This window comes from Malassezia restricta, chromosome II (assembly GCF_003290485.1).
Source record: "Malassezia restricta chromosome II, complete sequence".
NCBI classification, from domain to species: Eukaryota; Fungi; Basidiomycota; class Malasseziomycetes; order Malasseziales; family Malasseziaceae; genus Malassezia; species Malassezia restricta.
Window position 1 is genome coordinate 658,138 of NC_040194.1, and position 14,740 is coordinate 672,877.

General features: G+C 57.4%; 10 protein-coding genes and 1 non-coding gene across 11 annotated transcripts; 6 read left to right on the top strand and 5 right to left on the bottom strand.

Moving 5' to 3' along the window:
* Positions 1-405: 405 nt before the first annotated feature.
* MRET_1247 (transporter) lies at positions 406-2,085 on the bottom strand (the record flags this gene model as incomplete). The annotated part of the gene is made up of 1 exon (XM_027627874.1): positions 406-2,085. The coding sequence occupies one exon, from the start codon at positions 2,083-2,085 to the stop codon at positions 406-408; it is 1,680 nt and encodes a 559-aa protein (XP_027483543.1).
* A 318-nt stretch (positions 2,086-2,403) lies between these two features.
* On the bottom strand, positions 2,404-4,143 carry MRET_1248 (transporter; the record flags this gene model as incomplete). The annotated part of the gene is made up of 1 exon (XM_027627875.1): positions 2,404-4,143. The coding sequence occupies one exon, from the start codon at positions 4,141-4,143 to the stop codon at positions 2,404-2,406; it is 1,740 nt and encodes a 579-aa protein (XP_027483550.1).
* Positions 4,144-4,289: 146 nt separating this feature from the next.
* Positions 4,290-4,398, bottom strand: MRET_t0019. The gene has a single exon. It is a non-coding gene; the product is annotated as a tRNA-Leu (tRNA).
* A 61-nt stretch (positions 4,399-4,459) lies between these two features.
* Positions 4,460-6,238, top strand: MRET_1249 (SMR domain protein; the record flags this gene model as incomplete). The annotated part of the gene is made up of 1 exon (XM_027627876.1): positions 4,460-6,238. One exon carries the CDS (start codon positions 4,460-4,462, stop codon positions 6,236-6,238), a length of 1,779 nt encoding a protein of 592 aa, XP_027483551.1.
* A 235-nt stretch (positions 6,239-6,473) lies between these two features.
* On the top strand, positions 6,474-8,393 carry MRET_1250 (mitotic cell cycle regulation protein; the record flags this gene model as incomplete). The annotated part of the gene is made up of 1 exon (XM_027627877.1): positions 6,474-8,393. One exon carries the CDS (start codon positions 6,474-6,476, stop codon positions 8,391-8,393), a length of 1,920 nt encoding a protein of 639 aa, XP_027483502.1.
* A 110-nt stretch (positions 8,394-8,503) lies between these two features.
* Positions 8,504-8,899, top strand: MRET_1251 (small subunit ribosomal protein S17; the record flags this gene model as incomplete). The annotated part of the gene is made up of 1 exon (XM_027627878.1): positions 8,504-8,899. The coding sequence occupies one exon, from the start codon at positions 8,504-8,506 to the stop codon at positions 8,897-8,899; it is 396 nt and encodes a 131-aa protein (XP_027483501.1).
* A 203-nt stretch (positions 8,900-9,102) lies between these two features.
* On the top strand, positions 9,103-9,987 carry MRET_1252 (uncharacterized protein; the record flags this gene model as incomplete). Its single annotated transcript, XM_027627879.1, has 1 exon — positions 9,103-9,987. The coding sequence occupies one exon, from the start codon at positions 9,103-9,105 to the stop codon at positions 9,985-9,987; it is 885 nt and encodes a 294-aa protein (XP_027483500.1).
* Positions 9,988-11,199, bottom strand: MRET_1253 (serine/threonine-protein kinase 16; the record flags this gene model as incomplete). Its single annotated transcript, XM_027627880.1, has 1 exon — positions 9,988-11,199. The coding sequence occupies one exon, from the start codon at positions 11,197-11,199 to the stop codon at positions 9,988-9,990; it is 1,212 nt and encodes a 403-aa protein (XP_027483499.1).
* A 32-nt stretch (positions 11,200-11,231) lies between these two features.
* On the top strand, positions 11,232-12,206 carry MRET_1254 (subunit of COMPASS (Set1C); the record flags this gene model as incomplete). Its single annotated transcript, XM_027627881.1, has 1 exon — positions 11,232-12,206. The coding sequence occupies one exon, from the start codon at positions 11,232-11,234 to the stop codon at positions 12,204-12,206; it is 975 nt and encodes a 324-aa protein (XP_027483506.1).
* MRET_1255 (DUF543 domain protein) lies at positions 12,203-13,007 on the bottom strand (the record flags this gene model as incomplete). Its single annotated transcript, XM_027627882.1, has 2 exons — positions 12,203-12,412; positions 12,477-13,007. 2 exons carry the CDS (start codon positions 13,005-13,007, stop codon positions 12,203-12,205), a joined length of 741 nt encoding a protein of 246 aa, XP_027483505.1.
* A 121-nt stretch (positions 13,008-13,128) lies between these two features.
* MRET_1256 (putative ATPase) lies at positions 13,129-14,724 on the top strand (the record flags this gene model as incomplete). Its single annotated transcript, XM_027627883.1, has 1 exon — positions 13,129-14,724. The coding sequence occupies one exon, from the start codon at positions 13,129-13,131 to the stop codon at positions 14,722-14,724; it is 1,596 nt and encodes a 531-aa protein (XP_027483504.1).
* Positions 14,725-14,740: the final 16 nt, after the last annotated feature.

Consider the following 14,740-nt stretch of genomic DNA (forward strand, 5'->3'; position numbering starts at 1 on the left):
GTAATTGATAGTACTGACCTCCCTGAAGTTGATATGAACCAAATATAAGCCTGATTTGGCTATGAGACCGTCATTCACTTTTTAATTAACATCTTTTGTCTGGGTCGAATGATGTTAAACCTGTGTGAAGCCTCGACATCCTTGGCATCAGCATGGACCCTACAGATAGCTTTGGCTCTTGTGGCTGTGAACACGTGTCATTCCAATCCACGAACTCGAATCCAGAAACTAGGTACCACCGTGAGCCCACATAAGGTACAATGAGAACCTCTCCCGTTAGCACTCGCAATTATTGTGACAAACGTTGAATGCACGATGGTCATGTCGAATCTAGAAAGTATCAAAATTCATCATTTGTGAGCACAAGAAATGCCTCAAGCTCGAACTATTGGACCATGACGGCAACTAAATGGATGTGCGCGCGGCATTATCCACACGTAAAGCGAGCATAAGTAATGCAGAACAAACGAATAAGGCTGCAGAAGTGTAGATAGGCGCCTGAGCAGTGGTAAAGCTTGTGTAGCCCGTAGTATAGACCTTGAAAATGGCCGCGACTACACCCATGGCGCGGTTCAGCATGGAAGCAATGCCACCAGCCGTGGCACGAAGTGGAGCAGGGAATGATTCGGGAGTATAACAATTTAACACAGCATACATGATGTTTTCCATGAAGTTGAGAATCGATGAGAATGCCAATTGGCTCACAGGATCACTGCTTACGCCAGTGAAACCAAAAAGGAATACGCCAGACAAAAGGGTTGCGATCGCCATAGCAACACGTTGACCGGAGCGCGGCCATGTCATCATCCATACACCAAGCAAACTGCCTGGCACACCGCATGCTGACACAATCACGAAATCGCGGTATGGTTTGCTGCTGAACCCAGACAAACCAACGCCTTGACCTTCATTAAAATATGCGATAATGAAAGAATTAAAGAGAGGGTATGCCAAACCAATCAACAGCCACAAGATCCATATCAAACAGGTCGTGTACCCAAGAGGCAAGGTAGAGAACAGTGGCTTGAGCTGCGTGAAAGGTAATTTGGCTTGAGAGTGAGATCGATTAAGTTTAATGTCCTCCATCCATACTTTGAAATACGAAAGAATGCCGCTGGGCGCTTCAATCAGAGCTTCAGGGTTCGGACTTTCAACTTCGTTTGCTGCTGCATGAAGAGATGCCACGGTCAAGTAGCCTTCAGGAAGTGGCTTACCGCACATCTTGGCAAAGGTATACAAAGCACGGATAGCTTCAGCATCGCGGCCATTGGAAAGGTAAAATTTGGGACTTTCTGGAATGCGAAATAGGATGAAACGAACACAAAAAGCAAACAGCGTGTAAGCGCCTGTAGTGAAAATCAAGTACCGCCAGCCTACATTGTCAGTAAGCCAGCCAGCCGATGTAGTATTGTTCATGCACTCATCGTGTGAATCGCAATGCCAGCGGGAGATAAAGCCCCATCCAATCAAAGACGTAGCCAACTGACCCAGAGACCAGAACACTGACAGAAGCGTCAGTAGAAATTGACGATGGCCGGGCAAGAATTCAAGAAAGATCATTCTATCCACGGGCAGAGTTCCACCAACACCGAAACAAGATGCACCAATGAGACCGGCCAGTGAAGCAAAGTTTCGGGCACCACCAGCGGCAACGCCAAATACACCACAGATGAGCAGAGTTGCATTATAGGAAAGACGACGACCCACAACATCTGCTGCATATCCCCAAAATGTGGCACCAATTGACAGTCCTGTGAACAGTGCTAATGTTAACCAGGCTGGATTCGAAATGTAGGGATGATCCTTGACGTATTGATCGCGGTAGTACTCGACGGTGATCTGCGCTTGGATCACACCCACGAGCTGAAGCCAGGCATTATCAAGGAGCCAGCCAAGACCTGCGACCATCGAAAGTCCATACTGCCACGGCGTCATGCCAATCTTGTTGTTTATAATCGTATTGAAGATGTGGACCTTGCGAGCATAGGCCACTTGCACGGCAGCTAACTCATTATGATCCTCGCTAAATTCAATCATGTTCACTCCCTGCGCTGCCTGATCTTCTTCAAAAGTTTGATTTTTCATAGCAGGCGAATCCCTCTGCAGCTCATCGAGTTGGTGAGCTGCTTCTGGCACGAAAGGAACCTGAGCTTCTTTCCATGTGAACCCGCCGCCTATGCGGAAGAAGCCACGCGCAAATTTTGCCTAGTTTCTGTCGGAATTGCGCATGCGGTTTGTGCATTAAATATGCACGGCTGACGTATTCCTACCATAAGCTACACGCGCTTGAATCGCAAGGCGCTATGGCACCATTTGATTCTCGATGTCAAGGAGAATAGAGCTGTGACGTGAAACATGATCACTGCTGCAATTAACGTGCGCATTACAAGTACAAAAAATGAATTAGATAGAAGTGCGTGCTGCTGTCTCAACACGAAGCGTTATCATGAGCAAGCCACAAGCGATGAAAAGAGCAGCTGACACATAAAGAGGTGTGGCCGAATCCGAATTGGGTTGGTAGGACTTGATGATGGCAGCAAACATACCAAATAGTCGATTCAGGCTTGATCCAACGCCATCAGCAGCGCCGCGTAGTGGTGCAGGGAAAGCCTCTGGGGTGTAACAGAATAGCACACCATACATTACATTTTGCGTAAACGAAATAGCACAAAAGAAACCCAACTTGCCAGATGAATTACTACCATCAAGGCCAGTAAACCCAAACAAAAAGATACCCGTCAAAAGTGTTCCAATAGCCATAGCACCACGGCGACCAGCGCGCGGTAGATCAACGAGCCATGTAGCAAATAGACAGCCAGGCACACCACATGCAGAAATAATCACATAATTGCGGTACGTTTTGGAAATACTCTCGTCATCACCATTGCCAAGATAGAGCACAATGAATGCATTAAACAAAGGATAAGCCAAGCCAATTAAGGCCCATAGCGTCCATATCAAGGCAGTCGTGTAGCCCATGGCAAAATTTGAAAACAAGGGACGCAAATGAGTGAAGGTTTCGGCAGGATGACTGTTTCGGAGGTTGATGCGCATTTCCCGGACTGGTTTCATAATCTTGTCCATAAAGCCATCTGGCTCATCTTCTATTTCTTCGATCAGAGCATCTTCATTCACTTCTTCTCCAGCTGCAGCTCTTAGTGATGCCACAGTAAGCATGCCTTCAGGCAATGGCTTACCACAAATTTTGGCAAACCTTTGCATAGCTCGAACGGCGTCCCCATCGCGGCCTTTAGAGATTAAAAACTTGGGACTTTCTGGGATCTGGAACACCACGAAGCGAAGAAAGAAGCAAAGAAGTGTATAGGCGCCTGTGACGAATAGCGTGTATCGCCAGCCAACGTTTTTTTCTACCCATCCGCGGCTGTTCTTTGGTAAATGCATGCAGTCATCATCAGAAGTGCAGCTCCAAGTAGCGATAAATCCCCACCCGATAAGTGAAGTGACAAGCTGACCTAGGGGCCAGAATACAGACAACAAAGTTAACAGCTGTTGACGGACACCGGGCAGGAACTCCAAAAAGAGCATGCCATCCACCGGAAGACTGCCTCCAATCCCAACGCCAGTACAAGCCAGTAATGCGCCGAGCGTGTAAAAGTTTTTAGCGCCACCAGAAGCCGTACCAAAGACACCACAAATGAAAAGAGTGGCGTTGAAGGAAAAACGACGACCCACGACGTCGGCTGCAAATCCCCAGAAAGCGGCGCCCACAATCAAGCCAGCGTATAGGGACAGTGTTAACATGGCAGAATTCTGGTTTCCATAGTCGTTGTTTGGGTCTTTGAACTCATCATGCGCAGGCTGAAGAATCACAGCCACAAGTTGAAGCCAGGCATTATCAAGGAACCAGCCCACACCGGCTACCATCAACAAGCCGTATTGCCACCAGGTCATGCCAATGTGCTCATTGATGATCTTGTTCATAATATATACCTTGCGCAAATAAACGTCATCCACAGCGCTCATCTCGACGTGTATAGGGCCTTCCATCTCAGTGCTCACGTCCAGTTTGCCTTTCTGAATGTCGCCGAGCACATTCAAACGGTCCGCCTCAATGGCCGTGTCATTTGCTTGGTGATCAACAGTAGGTACTTGCTTGACCTCTTCTGTAGGCACTTGTGTCATATTGTGAGCCTACAGGTTGGGAATATTAAAAAATAACGAAATAGAAAGGGGTGAAAAGAAAGCTTGTTACCAGTTGACTCTAATGGGCCCGCGAAGGATGCAAAGCTTATGTTGCATCTCCACAGCTGCCCCAGAGTGGAAAAAGTGTGACAAGAGTGGGATTCGAACCCACGCCTCAGGGAGACTGCGATATTATGTCGAGGTGTCGCGAAGCGAGCCTGAACACAGCGCCTTAGACCACTCGGCCATCTTGCCTGCAGATGGTCAATTGTTGTGATAGAAACGTACATGAGTGAATGCGATTTATTACGTGAGAATGGAGAAACAGCACGGATCTGGGGCAGGGGCTCATTTGGGCATGTCCAACGAGACCGAGGCCGATGCGTTGATTGAAAGATACGCGTCAGTGTTGGATCCTAGTCTTATTTTAGCCATCGCGAATGAGCCTGGACAGTCGACAGATGAAGCATCTAAAATTTTGGATGCGCTGGTAGAAACAGTACCGCCCGAATGTGTGCAGGAGAAGCCTGTGTCTGCTGAGCTCACCCTGTTATTTCTTCAGCAAAGCTTTCCGCATGTGGCATATGAAAAACTCGAGACACTGCTTATTTCGAGTGACGGAGATATTGACATGGTAATCGACAAATTATATGCTGAGGATATGTTGGCCCAGGAACCAACGATGCCTGTACCAAAAGGCCTGGATTATGATGCTCTGGCTGAGGGTTTAGCTAGCAAGAAATCCAAACCTTCCAACAAATTCAAGAAGCGCACCACAGGACCTATTACCGTGAGTCTGACTGACCAGCGCAGTCCTCATCACATTTACTACGACAAACGCGTGCCGCGACCTGCATCCAAGCTGCCAGACACGTCGGTGGACACGTTTGGACTCACAGATGAAGAAATGGCACGCAAGCTACAGAATGCAGAGCGGGATGCGGCTGATGCTGCGTCAGAGCCTGTAGCTGACCAGCAATGGCTTCTAGCGTCTTCTTCGCTGTCTCAATTGGCCGCCTTGCTCGGCATGTCGCCAGCACGCATCCAAAGCCTATTCCATCAGTCTTCCTTTAATTTGCACTTGACTTTTGGTCGTGCAGTGGAAGCAGCGATGATAAGCCCACAAGCGCAAGAAGCAGTGCAGGCGCCTGAATTTGCTACCACATGCGCTTCGCTCGCCAGCATTACCGAGGAGACGGAGAGAGAGATCGCGCGACTTTTGCAAGCGGCGCAAGGGCATCAAGACGCTGTGCTTGATTTGCTCCAGCTGCGCAACGTTATCCGTGAAGCAGCAGATGGCCTCGTGGATGGCCCTGACATTCTTGACCCTGCCGGTCGCATCGGAACACACAGGGACAATGCGGAACGAGTCACATCCACACAGTCTGTTCACAAGCCTGTCACGGGTTCCGTGCCGCATTGGCTCCCGAGTGGTGATGCAGCGTTCACGTACGCAGGTCGTGCGTCGCGAGCAGGAGTATCGCGCGCAGAAGCACATCAACCTGGTGGTATTACTCTTCCCGCCTCGGCAGGCCGTGTGGCCATGGCACCAGCATGGCAAGATGAGATGGATGACCGTGTCTACTCGAGCGAAGATTGTCGTGAACGCGCCGCTGAGTACCGTGCGCGAAGAAACGAGGCGCTGCAGCAAGCTGCGCGGAGTGCACAACAATCGCGCACGTCTCGGATGGGAGGTGCGGCTATGGTATACGCAGAGGAGGCGCGCAAGTACGACATGGAGGCACGACGATGGCAATTGCGGGCGTCGAGCGCGCTGGTGGACCAACGGCGTCTGGATGCACAGAGCAGTGGGCATGACAGCAGAGCCGCGGATCGTATTGACTTGCATGGTCTGACCGTGCACGAGGCCCTGACCGTGGTGGCACAGCATGTGGCACGATGGCAGTCTACGCCATTAGGCGAAGCGCGCTCCAGGCCACCGCTCGAAATCATCACGGGCCGAGGTGTGCACAGTCGACACAGTGTGTCGGTGATTCGCCCGGCGATCGAGCGCTATCTTCGCCAGCGCGGCTTTCGAGTCGACACGGTATCCAATGCAGGTGCGTTGTATGTCAAGGCACCCACAGCCACATGACGAAGCCTGCTGGGAGAGGCATCGCTTATCAGACGCTGCAGTAATACATAGGGGTGCATATGCAATATATAATAGGGTCTATGACATCGGGCTTCCTCGTCCTGCAGGATCGGGTGGACGCCACCCTGCATGGTGGGGTCCGTCGGCCAAGGATTTTTTTCTTCCGTGCCACAGGTGCAGCACGACGAGGAGGACGGCTCTCGATATCGTGCTGTAGCGCTTGCGCACAAGGCGCATGGTGGGCACAATGGAGATGGATATGAATGAGCTGGACTTGGCTCGCGAGGTCCAAACCCTCCGAGCTCGCCGGCGCCTGTCCACGAGTCACCCAGCCGCCATTGATCCAGACTTTGCCGGCGTGCAGCTGTATGATAAGTCACCCTCTGTGCATGATCTTCCCCCTCTTCCTGATACGCCCTCTTCTGTGTCGAGTGGCGCGAGTGTGCCGCCGCCTTCCACCCCCACTCTGGACGATGGCTGCCCTTTTGACGAAGAGACGCTATCTCAGTGTTCCCCCATCTTTGGCTCCTCGAAACGGGAGCGTTACCTTGCGCGGCGCCAGATGCGCCAGACGCAAGCTGCAGCAGATCCCGCAACGCCGCCTCCCCCACCGAAAGGACCGTCTGAGGGCATGTGGCTCTCTGCCTCGATGCACCCTGAAGTCAGTCCGGACGAGTTTCGTGCGTTCCTCAAGGCGCAGGCTGAGCGCAATGTACACCATAACCTGACAGCTCACCAGCTAGATACCCCTTCGCGAACGCGCCAACCCGCTATTCTGCGGCGTTCCAGCACGCTGCGGCGCCAAGTCAAAGCTGAGGAGTCGGTGCCTGAGATGGCCCTACATCGGCATTCCATGACGGAGCCCGAGTCCGTGCATGACCGACCGATTGTGCGTGCGGAGTCTGTGCCACCCCGCTCGCCGTCGTATCATTCTCGTGTTCATCGCAAACCGCCACCCACTTTTTCGCATGCGATGCAGCCTCCCCTGGCGCCTCAGCCCACGCCGGACACGGCGCCGCAAGGTCCGCGTCCACCGTCGAACGAGCATGCATTCATGCGTCCCATACTACCGCCGAAGGATCAGCTGCCTGAGCCACCGCCCAAGACAGTGTCTGTGCCACCGCCTAGGCGTGTAGTGCCACAGGTGCCGGAAGCAGCACAACCACGTCCGCGACCTGATGAAGTGCGTGTCGCACCGCGACGTAGCGACGACAAAGGACCGCGGCACACTCCCAAACTGGATGAGTCGCCCCGCGCATCGACGATGCGGGACCGCAAGACATTTGGTCTGTCGTGGTTTAGCCTGACCAAAGAGGACGACGTGCGAAAGAAGGAGGCTGCCTGTGACGACGAGGCACCTCGCCGCGAAAAGGACACCTTCCTGACGGGTCTTTTCAGCAAGCGCAAGGGGATGGACTCGTACGACTCACTGCGTCACCGCGCGCGCAGTCTATTCTCTGGATCCTCGCCGTTTTCGCACCACACGGAGTACCCACTTGCAAAGCGGTATCCTGTTCCGGTCGAGCGCTCGCTGTATCGCCTTTCGCATGTCAAGCTGAGCCATCCGCGGCGGCCGCTATATCAGCAGGTGGAAATCTCCAACTTTATGTTTTGGTATCTGTCGATCATTGACTCGGCTCAGGCGCGTCCTCCGCGCTCACTCTCGTCATCCAGCAGCCAGCGGGGGAATGGGCTTAGCGAGTATGATGAGGCGAATCAGCTGCGTATGCCTGGCACGCAGCCGCGCACGGTGCATACAGGCTCGCTCGTGCCCACGGCGCCCGCATCGCTGGAGCCTGTCCAATACCAAGGTGCGCCGGTCGTGGCATGGCAAGAGCCGGCAAGCGACCCGGCATCGCATGTGCAGCGTCCCGCACGTGGGCCACTGCCCACCGTTCCATCGCAGCCAAGTAGGAAGGTGCCGCCTTCTCCTACGCGACGACCTGTGCCGCGCGTCGCGCGCCGCACAGCACACCTTGAGAACCATCTGGACGAACTGCAGAAGCAGGCATTGTCCACGCACTATGCTTTGCGTCACCCACAGGGTGTCCCGTCCCACGCGCCTATATCTTTGAGAAGCTCGCACGCTCATCCTCTGCCACTCCCGCCCTTGTCGATGCCGCCGGCACCTCGTCCGTCGCCGTATGCCCCGTAGATTCGTTGTACAGTAGCTGCGCCTGTTCTTTTCTCCACATGCATAATTCCACGAGGGCGTGCGGTTTTTCTTCTTCCCTGTCGACGACAACGACAACGACGCAGCTTGTGATGGGCGCCACAGTACTCACGGGCATCGTGACCAAGGCCGGGTTCATGGCGAAGACTGTCACGATGACCGTCTCTAAGCTCAAGATGCACCCAAAGCTGCACAAGTCGTACGTGCGCCACTCCAAGTACCTCGTGCACGACCCTGACTCGGTACTTACGATCGGCGAGCGGATTCGTGCCCAGGCATGCCGCCCGCTCTCCGCGCGCAAGCGGTTCGTGCTGCTTGAGCGCCTTGGATTTCAGCATGGTCCGGAGCATGCAGATGCGTCTCATGACGATGCCGCGCGCCTCCGTCGCGAAAAGACGGAAGCGTCTATGCCGGCGGCGCAGCGCGAGTGGCTCGAGATCGAAAAGCGTGTGCGTGACGAAGTGCGCTCGAGTAGCACGCGCAAGTAGTGGTGCCGCGCTATGCACTATACCTGCTCGGAGCGAGCTGCTCACGAGCCTATGTACTCGATACCTATAGCGCCAGGTAGCCCTGCAGCCAGTTCGAGGGACACGCTTAGGTCGCCGATCGCATATTTCCTCGCGGCCGGAGACGACGCCTGGGGTGGAGCGCCGCCGAGACTCGCGTCGAGAGACGGCCTGTCTTCGTACCCATGAGTCAGGCGGACGAAGGAAAGGCGCTCGAGTCGGTGCCAGCCCCCTCCGCGCGCCCGTCGCACGAGAGGGTGATGGATCGGCTGTTTCAGCAGCTGCTCAAGGTGCCGTCGCCCAAGACCCTCGCGCATCTCGTGCGCTTCCTCGGAACGTGGACGGGCACGGACAAGTTCTTTATGTTGGCGCAGTACGGCTCGAACGTGCTGGTGGCCGTGCTGCTGTTCTTGCAGGCGCTCCGGAAACGATCGGACAAGTCGAGTGTGATTCAGCGCCTCGTGCCGCGCATCCGGGCCCTGGGCAGCCTGACGGCCGATGCGCGTATCCTCTTCCGTATCTGGGCCATCCTGCCGATGGTCCAGTGGATGCTGGATCTGGAGCGCCATCTGCCCGTCACACGGAATCTCAAGCTGATCGAGCGACTGCAGGCCTTGTCGATGGTCGTGTATGCGCCCATGGAAGCCGCGGCCTACCTGGCCATGCACAAGATCCTGCCGCTGTCTGACGTGGTGCAAAATGAGCTGTGGCTCTGGGGCTGTCGTTTGTGGGCTGCGTATGTCGTGCTTGACTTTTGGCACATTGTCGAGGACCACCGCATGCTGCGTGCCGAGGCCAAGGCGCTCGAGCGGAGCCACGGGCACCCCACGCCGGTCGGGGCTGCGGAGAAGGCGATGTCGGACGACCAAAAGGCGACGCAGCATCTGTGGACGCAGATGCGCGCTCGCAAAGAGGCGCTGCTTACGCAGTTCTGGGTGAACGTCGGCTACCTGCCGCTGACGGTGCACTGGTCCGTCTCTACGGGTCTGATCTCGGAGGGATGGGTCGGTGTGTTTGGCGTGATAGCAGGTCTGGCGAGCTGGCGGAAGCAGTGGAAGGCCACGGCATAGCTAGATAGAGGCGAGCGCTGAGTACACGTCATGCAGCACCTCGTCGATCTCAGGGCGTGCTTGTGGGTCGTGCGCGAGGCACCGCGTGATGAGGTCGCGGATGTGGGGCGAGTAGGGATCGTCGTCGGGGAACTTGTATGCGCCGTTCGTGACGGCGAGTGCGATCGATCCGCCCTGCTCGACGGTCGATGGCGTCTCGAACGGCGAGTGTAGGTACGCCATCGCATAGAGTGTGCACCCTAGCGACCAGATGTCGACTTTTTCGTCGAGGATTGTGTCTGTTTTGACGTCAAAGAGCTCGGGCGCGCGGTATGGCATACTCGTGTGGACCGATGCGACGTCCTGCTGAGCGACGGCTTCGCGTCGGTTCGAGATCTTGATACGCGCACGGGTCGTGCTGCCAAAGTCCATGAGGACGCCGGTGACGCCGTCGTCGTCGATCATGATGTTCGCCGGCTTGACGTCGCGGTGGGCGTACGGCACGCGCTGCGTGTCCTGCGGAGCGAGAGACATGGGCTCAGCGGGTGGGTACGCGTCGCTGGCCGTCGACGCGGCGTCGAAGAGGAGGGAGTCGTCGTCCGCCTTGGCCCGTGGCGGCGCGGCGATGTGGGGCTGCGGCAGCACATAGTGGTGCATGGTCTTGAGGGCCTCGCAGGCCCCGGCGAAGAGGCTGAGCATGACGCGCTCGTCAAAGCGGGTGTGGTGGACGATGTGGGCATGGATCGCGTCCTGGACGTTGCCGTTCTGGTAGTACGGGAGCACGAGGTACACAATCTTGCCGCTGCGTGGATTCTCGACGTCGTCAGATGGCACGCGCCCAAAGCCACCGGCGAGAAAGCTCCCGGCGCCACGGCCCTCCTGGTCCTGCACGACGGCCGAGTCGATCAGGCGGAGCACATGCGGGCCGCGAAAGCGCTGCATCGACTGAATCTCGCCCAGCGCCATGCGCAGCGACTCGTCGCCGTGCTGGCACCGCATCTTTTTGAGCGCATACGCACTGCCCGTGCTCGGATCGCGCACGAGATACACCATGCTGAAGCCGCCCTCACCCAGCAGCTGCATCACGTTGTACGATACGCCATTCACACACACGGTGCCGTACGCGTCCGCACAGTCCAGGCACGACAGCAGCGCAAGCACGCCATCCTGCGCGTACGCATACACCCGCGTGGCCAGCTCGTTGTGCGACAGCGCCGAACGAACGAGGTCCATGGTGGCGGCCGAGTGGAGAAGGAGGTCATCGTATGGACACCAAGCGAAAAGACGCGGCGGCGCTCGCTGACGAGCGAGATGCGAAGCGCTCGCTCACAGGTCGAGCGTGGTCCGCCTCAGCGTCGGCGTCGCCGGCACCTGAGGACGTCAAGCTGTACTGCGTGTGCCGCCAGGCGTACGATGACGACCGCCTCATGATGGCGTGCGACGTGTGTGACGAATGGTTCCACGCGTCGTGTATGCGCGTAGCCGAGCACGACGTCGAGCTCATCGACACGTTTGTGTGTGCGCCGTGCGCTTCGCGCACGGCGCAGCGCACGTCTTTCAAGGTGCCGTGCGGCCATCGCGCGTGCCGCCGCCCCGCCCGCCTGCCCATGTCCCGCTACTGTTCCGACGCCTGTGGCCTCGCCGAGATTCGCGCGCGGATGGACGTGATGCACGTCTCGCAAGATACCCACCACATTACGTGCGCGCCGAAAGACGCACGCCGCGGCGTCGTCATGTGGATGCACGGAGACCAGGCGCCCCGAGAGCCGCCACCCGGCACGAGCTGGGGCGCCTTTGTGCGGCAGCACGCGACGCGCCTCGACACGCGCGAGCACGATACGGCGCAGCTGCACACGGAACTCAAACGGCTCGAGAGGCAGTGCGCGGCTCTGCACGCGAGCTTGGACTTGCTCAGCGTGCGCAGCAAACTGCTGCAGCACGCGGACGACCGGCCTGCTGGCTCCGCCTGTGGCTTCGATGCGCGCCTGTGCATGGACGACGAGGCGCTCGCGGCTTGGACCCTCTCGCCACAGGGCCGCGCCGTCATGGCGGACCAGGACGGCGGCAGCGGCGCCGCGGACGTCTGCGACGTGCCTAAGCGGCAGTGCAAGCGGCACGCCGACTGGTCCGCCATACGCGCAGCCGACCTCGATGTGCTGCGCGACATACAGACGGCGCAGCTGAGCGCACTATCGGAGCGTTCGCATGCGCTGCGCATCGCTATGGAGCTACACAGCTAGAACCACAGTCGTGCGGCGCCACCGCCAAGACCTGCCACACCCACCGCAAAGAGGAACGCGCACCACCGCGGCTGCCGCACCACGGCCGCCTGACGCAGGCGGCGCGCTTCCAATAGAGCTGCGATGCCGGTACACGACATGGCCGCGGCGCCCGTGACTTTGCATGCCAAACACGGCTCATGTTCGCGGGGTGCGTGCACATACCACTGTAGAGGGCGTTAATATCCGCTACGACTATGGCGCCAATCAGCCACATTAGACCACGCGCACCTTCTTGTCCGAGTCATGGTTCTTGCTGTCGTCCTCCTTGCTCACGGCCTCGGCCACCTTCTCCCGGATGTTGTGCGTCGACTCCTGCAGGTTCGACAGCTGCTTCTCAAGCTGCTCCTTGCCACTCTGTGTCAAGTCTGTGAAGCGTTCGTGCGCGGCCGAGCGGATATCCGACGTGCCTTCCACGGCCTCCGTGGCCTGTTCGCGCGCGTGGCCCAACAGCTCGCCCACACGGTCCTGCAGCTGCGAGAAGCGCGACGGCGGCACAGCCACATTCGCAGTCGAAGGCAAGATGCGCACACCCGGCACAGCGACTGGGTTGAACGACCGCTCACAGTCCGTGTAGCCTGCACCCAGACCGAAACCGGTGCCGAGCCACACGGGCCACGCGCGCCGACGAAGGAACAGCACGGAGAGCACGACACCCGCACTAAAACCAATACCCGTCTTGACAATCGTGTTGCTCAGGCACAGGTCCATCTTCTTGTTCAGCACATCCTCGCTCGCGAGGCGCGGCTTGTCGCTGCTCATACTGAAGTGGTAGCAAAACCCCTCACGCTCCACGACGGCCGGCCAGACTCGGGGCCCGTTAGGTCACGTGGATGAGTGGAGGAAGTACCTGAGCCCCTCCCACGACACGCGCGTCCCTCGCATGGCGTCCCAACCTGCCGAGCATGAGCGCGTGGCGTGCCCGAACTGCGCTGCACGTCTGCCGTTCGCGGTGATGAATGAGCACCTAGACCGGTGCCTGCAAAAGACACCATCGCCAGAAAAGAAGCGGCCTGCTCAGAACGAGGCACCGCGATCCAAGGCGCGTCGCACCACGACTCTGCCTTTTGCCGAGCGCATGCGCCCACACTCGCTGGACGAGTACGTCGGGCAGGACGAAGTCGTGCGCGGATCACTTCGCGCTCTTCTGCGCAAAGGACACATCCCCTCCATGGTGCTATGGGGTCCACCAGGCTCCGGCAAGACGACATTGGCGCGTATCGTGACGCACGAGGCCACGACGCCACAGGGACCGCCTTTTCGTTTCGTCGAGCTGTCCGCAACGACCGCCTCGGCCAACGACGTCAAGCGCCTCGTGGACGAGGCCGTTCATCGGCAGTCACTCACTGGACAGCGCACGGTCCTCTTCATCGACGAGATGCAACGCTTTAATCGGGCACAGCAAGACTTGTTTCTGCCCGTGCTAGAACGAGGTCACATCACATTGCTAGCAGCTACGACGGAAAATCCATCTTTCCGGCTGCAGGGCGCACTGCTCTCGCGACTCCGAGTCGTCGTGCTCTCGAAACTCACTGAAGACGACTGTCTCTATATCCTCGAGCAAGCCATGGCTCGTGTTCGCCGTGGACACGACGATGAATTTCAAGGCGGTGCCTACGCGTGGATCGACTCGGAGCTCCTTCGCTGGATCGCGCGTATGGCAGATGGCGATGCACGCGCGGCGCTCCAAGCACTCGAATTGGCACTGGTGAGCGAAGGACACCAAGACCGCGAGCACCTCCAGACAAGTCTGCGACGCACCGCCCTCAAGTACGATCGTGCTGGCGATGCACACTACGACACGATCAGCGCCTTGCATAAAAGTATCCGTGGCTCAGACCCAGATGCCGCGCTGTACTGGCTTGCACGGATGGTGGCCGGCGGGGACGATCCCCTGTTCATCGCGCGGCGCCTCATTGTGTGTGCCTCGGAAGACTGCTGCTCTGCTGAGATGCTGAATCTCGCTACAGCAACGTACCGCGCGTGCGAAATTGTCGGATTGCCCGAGTGCGGCATCAACTTATCGCACTGCGTCGTCACCCTGGCCGAATGCCCCAAAAGCACACGGTCGTACCGCGCCTGGAAAAAGGCCCTGTCCAAGGTGGCGTCAGACTACAATTACCCTGTACCACTACATATACGGAATGCACCGACGCGCTTGATGAAGGAATTGGGTTACAGTGCCATGTATCGCTACGAACCATCGTTTGCGCACCCCGTGTATCAGGAGTTTTTCCCGCCTGAACTCCACGGCACGCGATTTCTCTCGCCGCCGCCATCGCCAGAGAGCGTGTCGCACGTGCTACCAACCGAGGCGGCCACGGGCCCCGGATCGTGTCAGCGCCAGTTCCAGCTGGGAGACCGAGCCGTTGACTTGGACCTGCTGCAAGAGTGGGAGGAAAAGCGGAACGATCACCAGCCATGGGCTGGTCGCGCTGCCTTAGAACGTCGACTTCAGCGGCAGGGGTCGGCCCCATAGATGTCACGTGGCACTA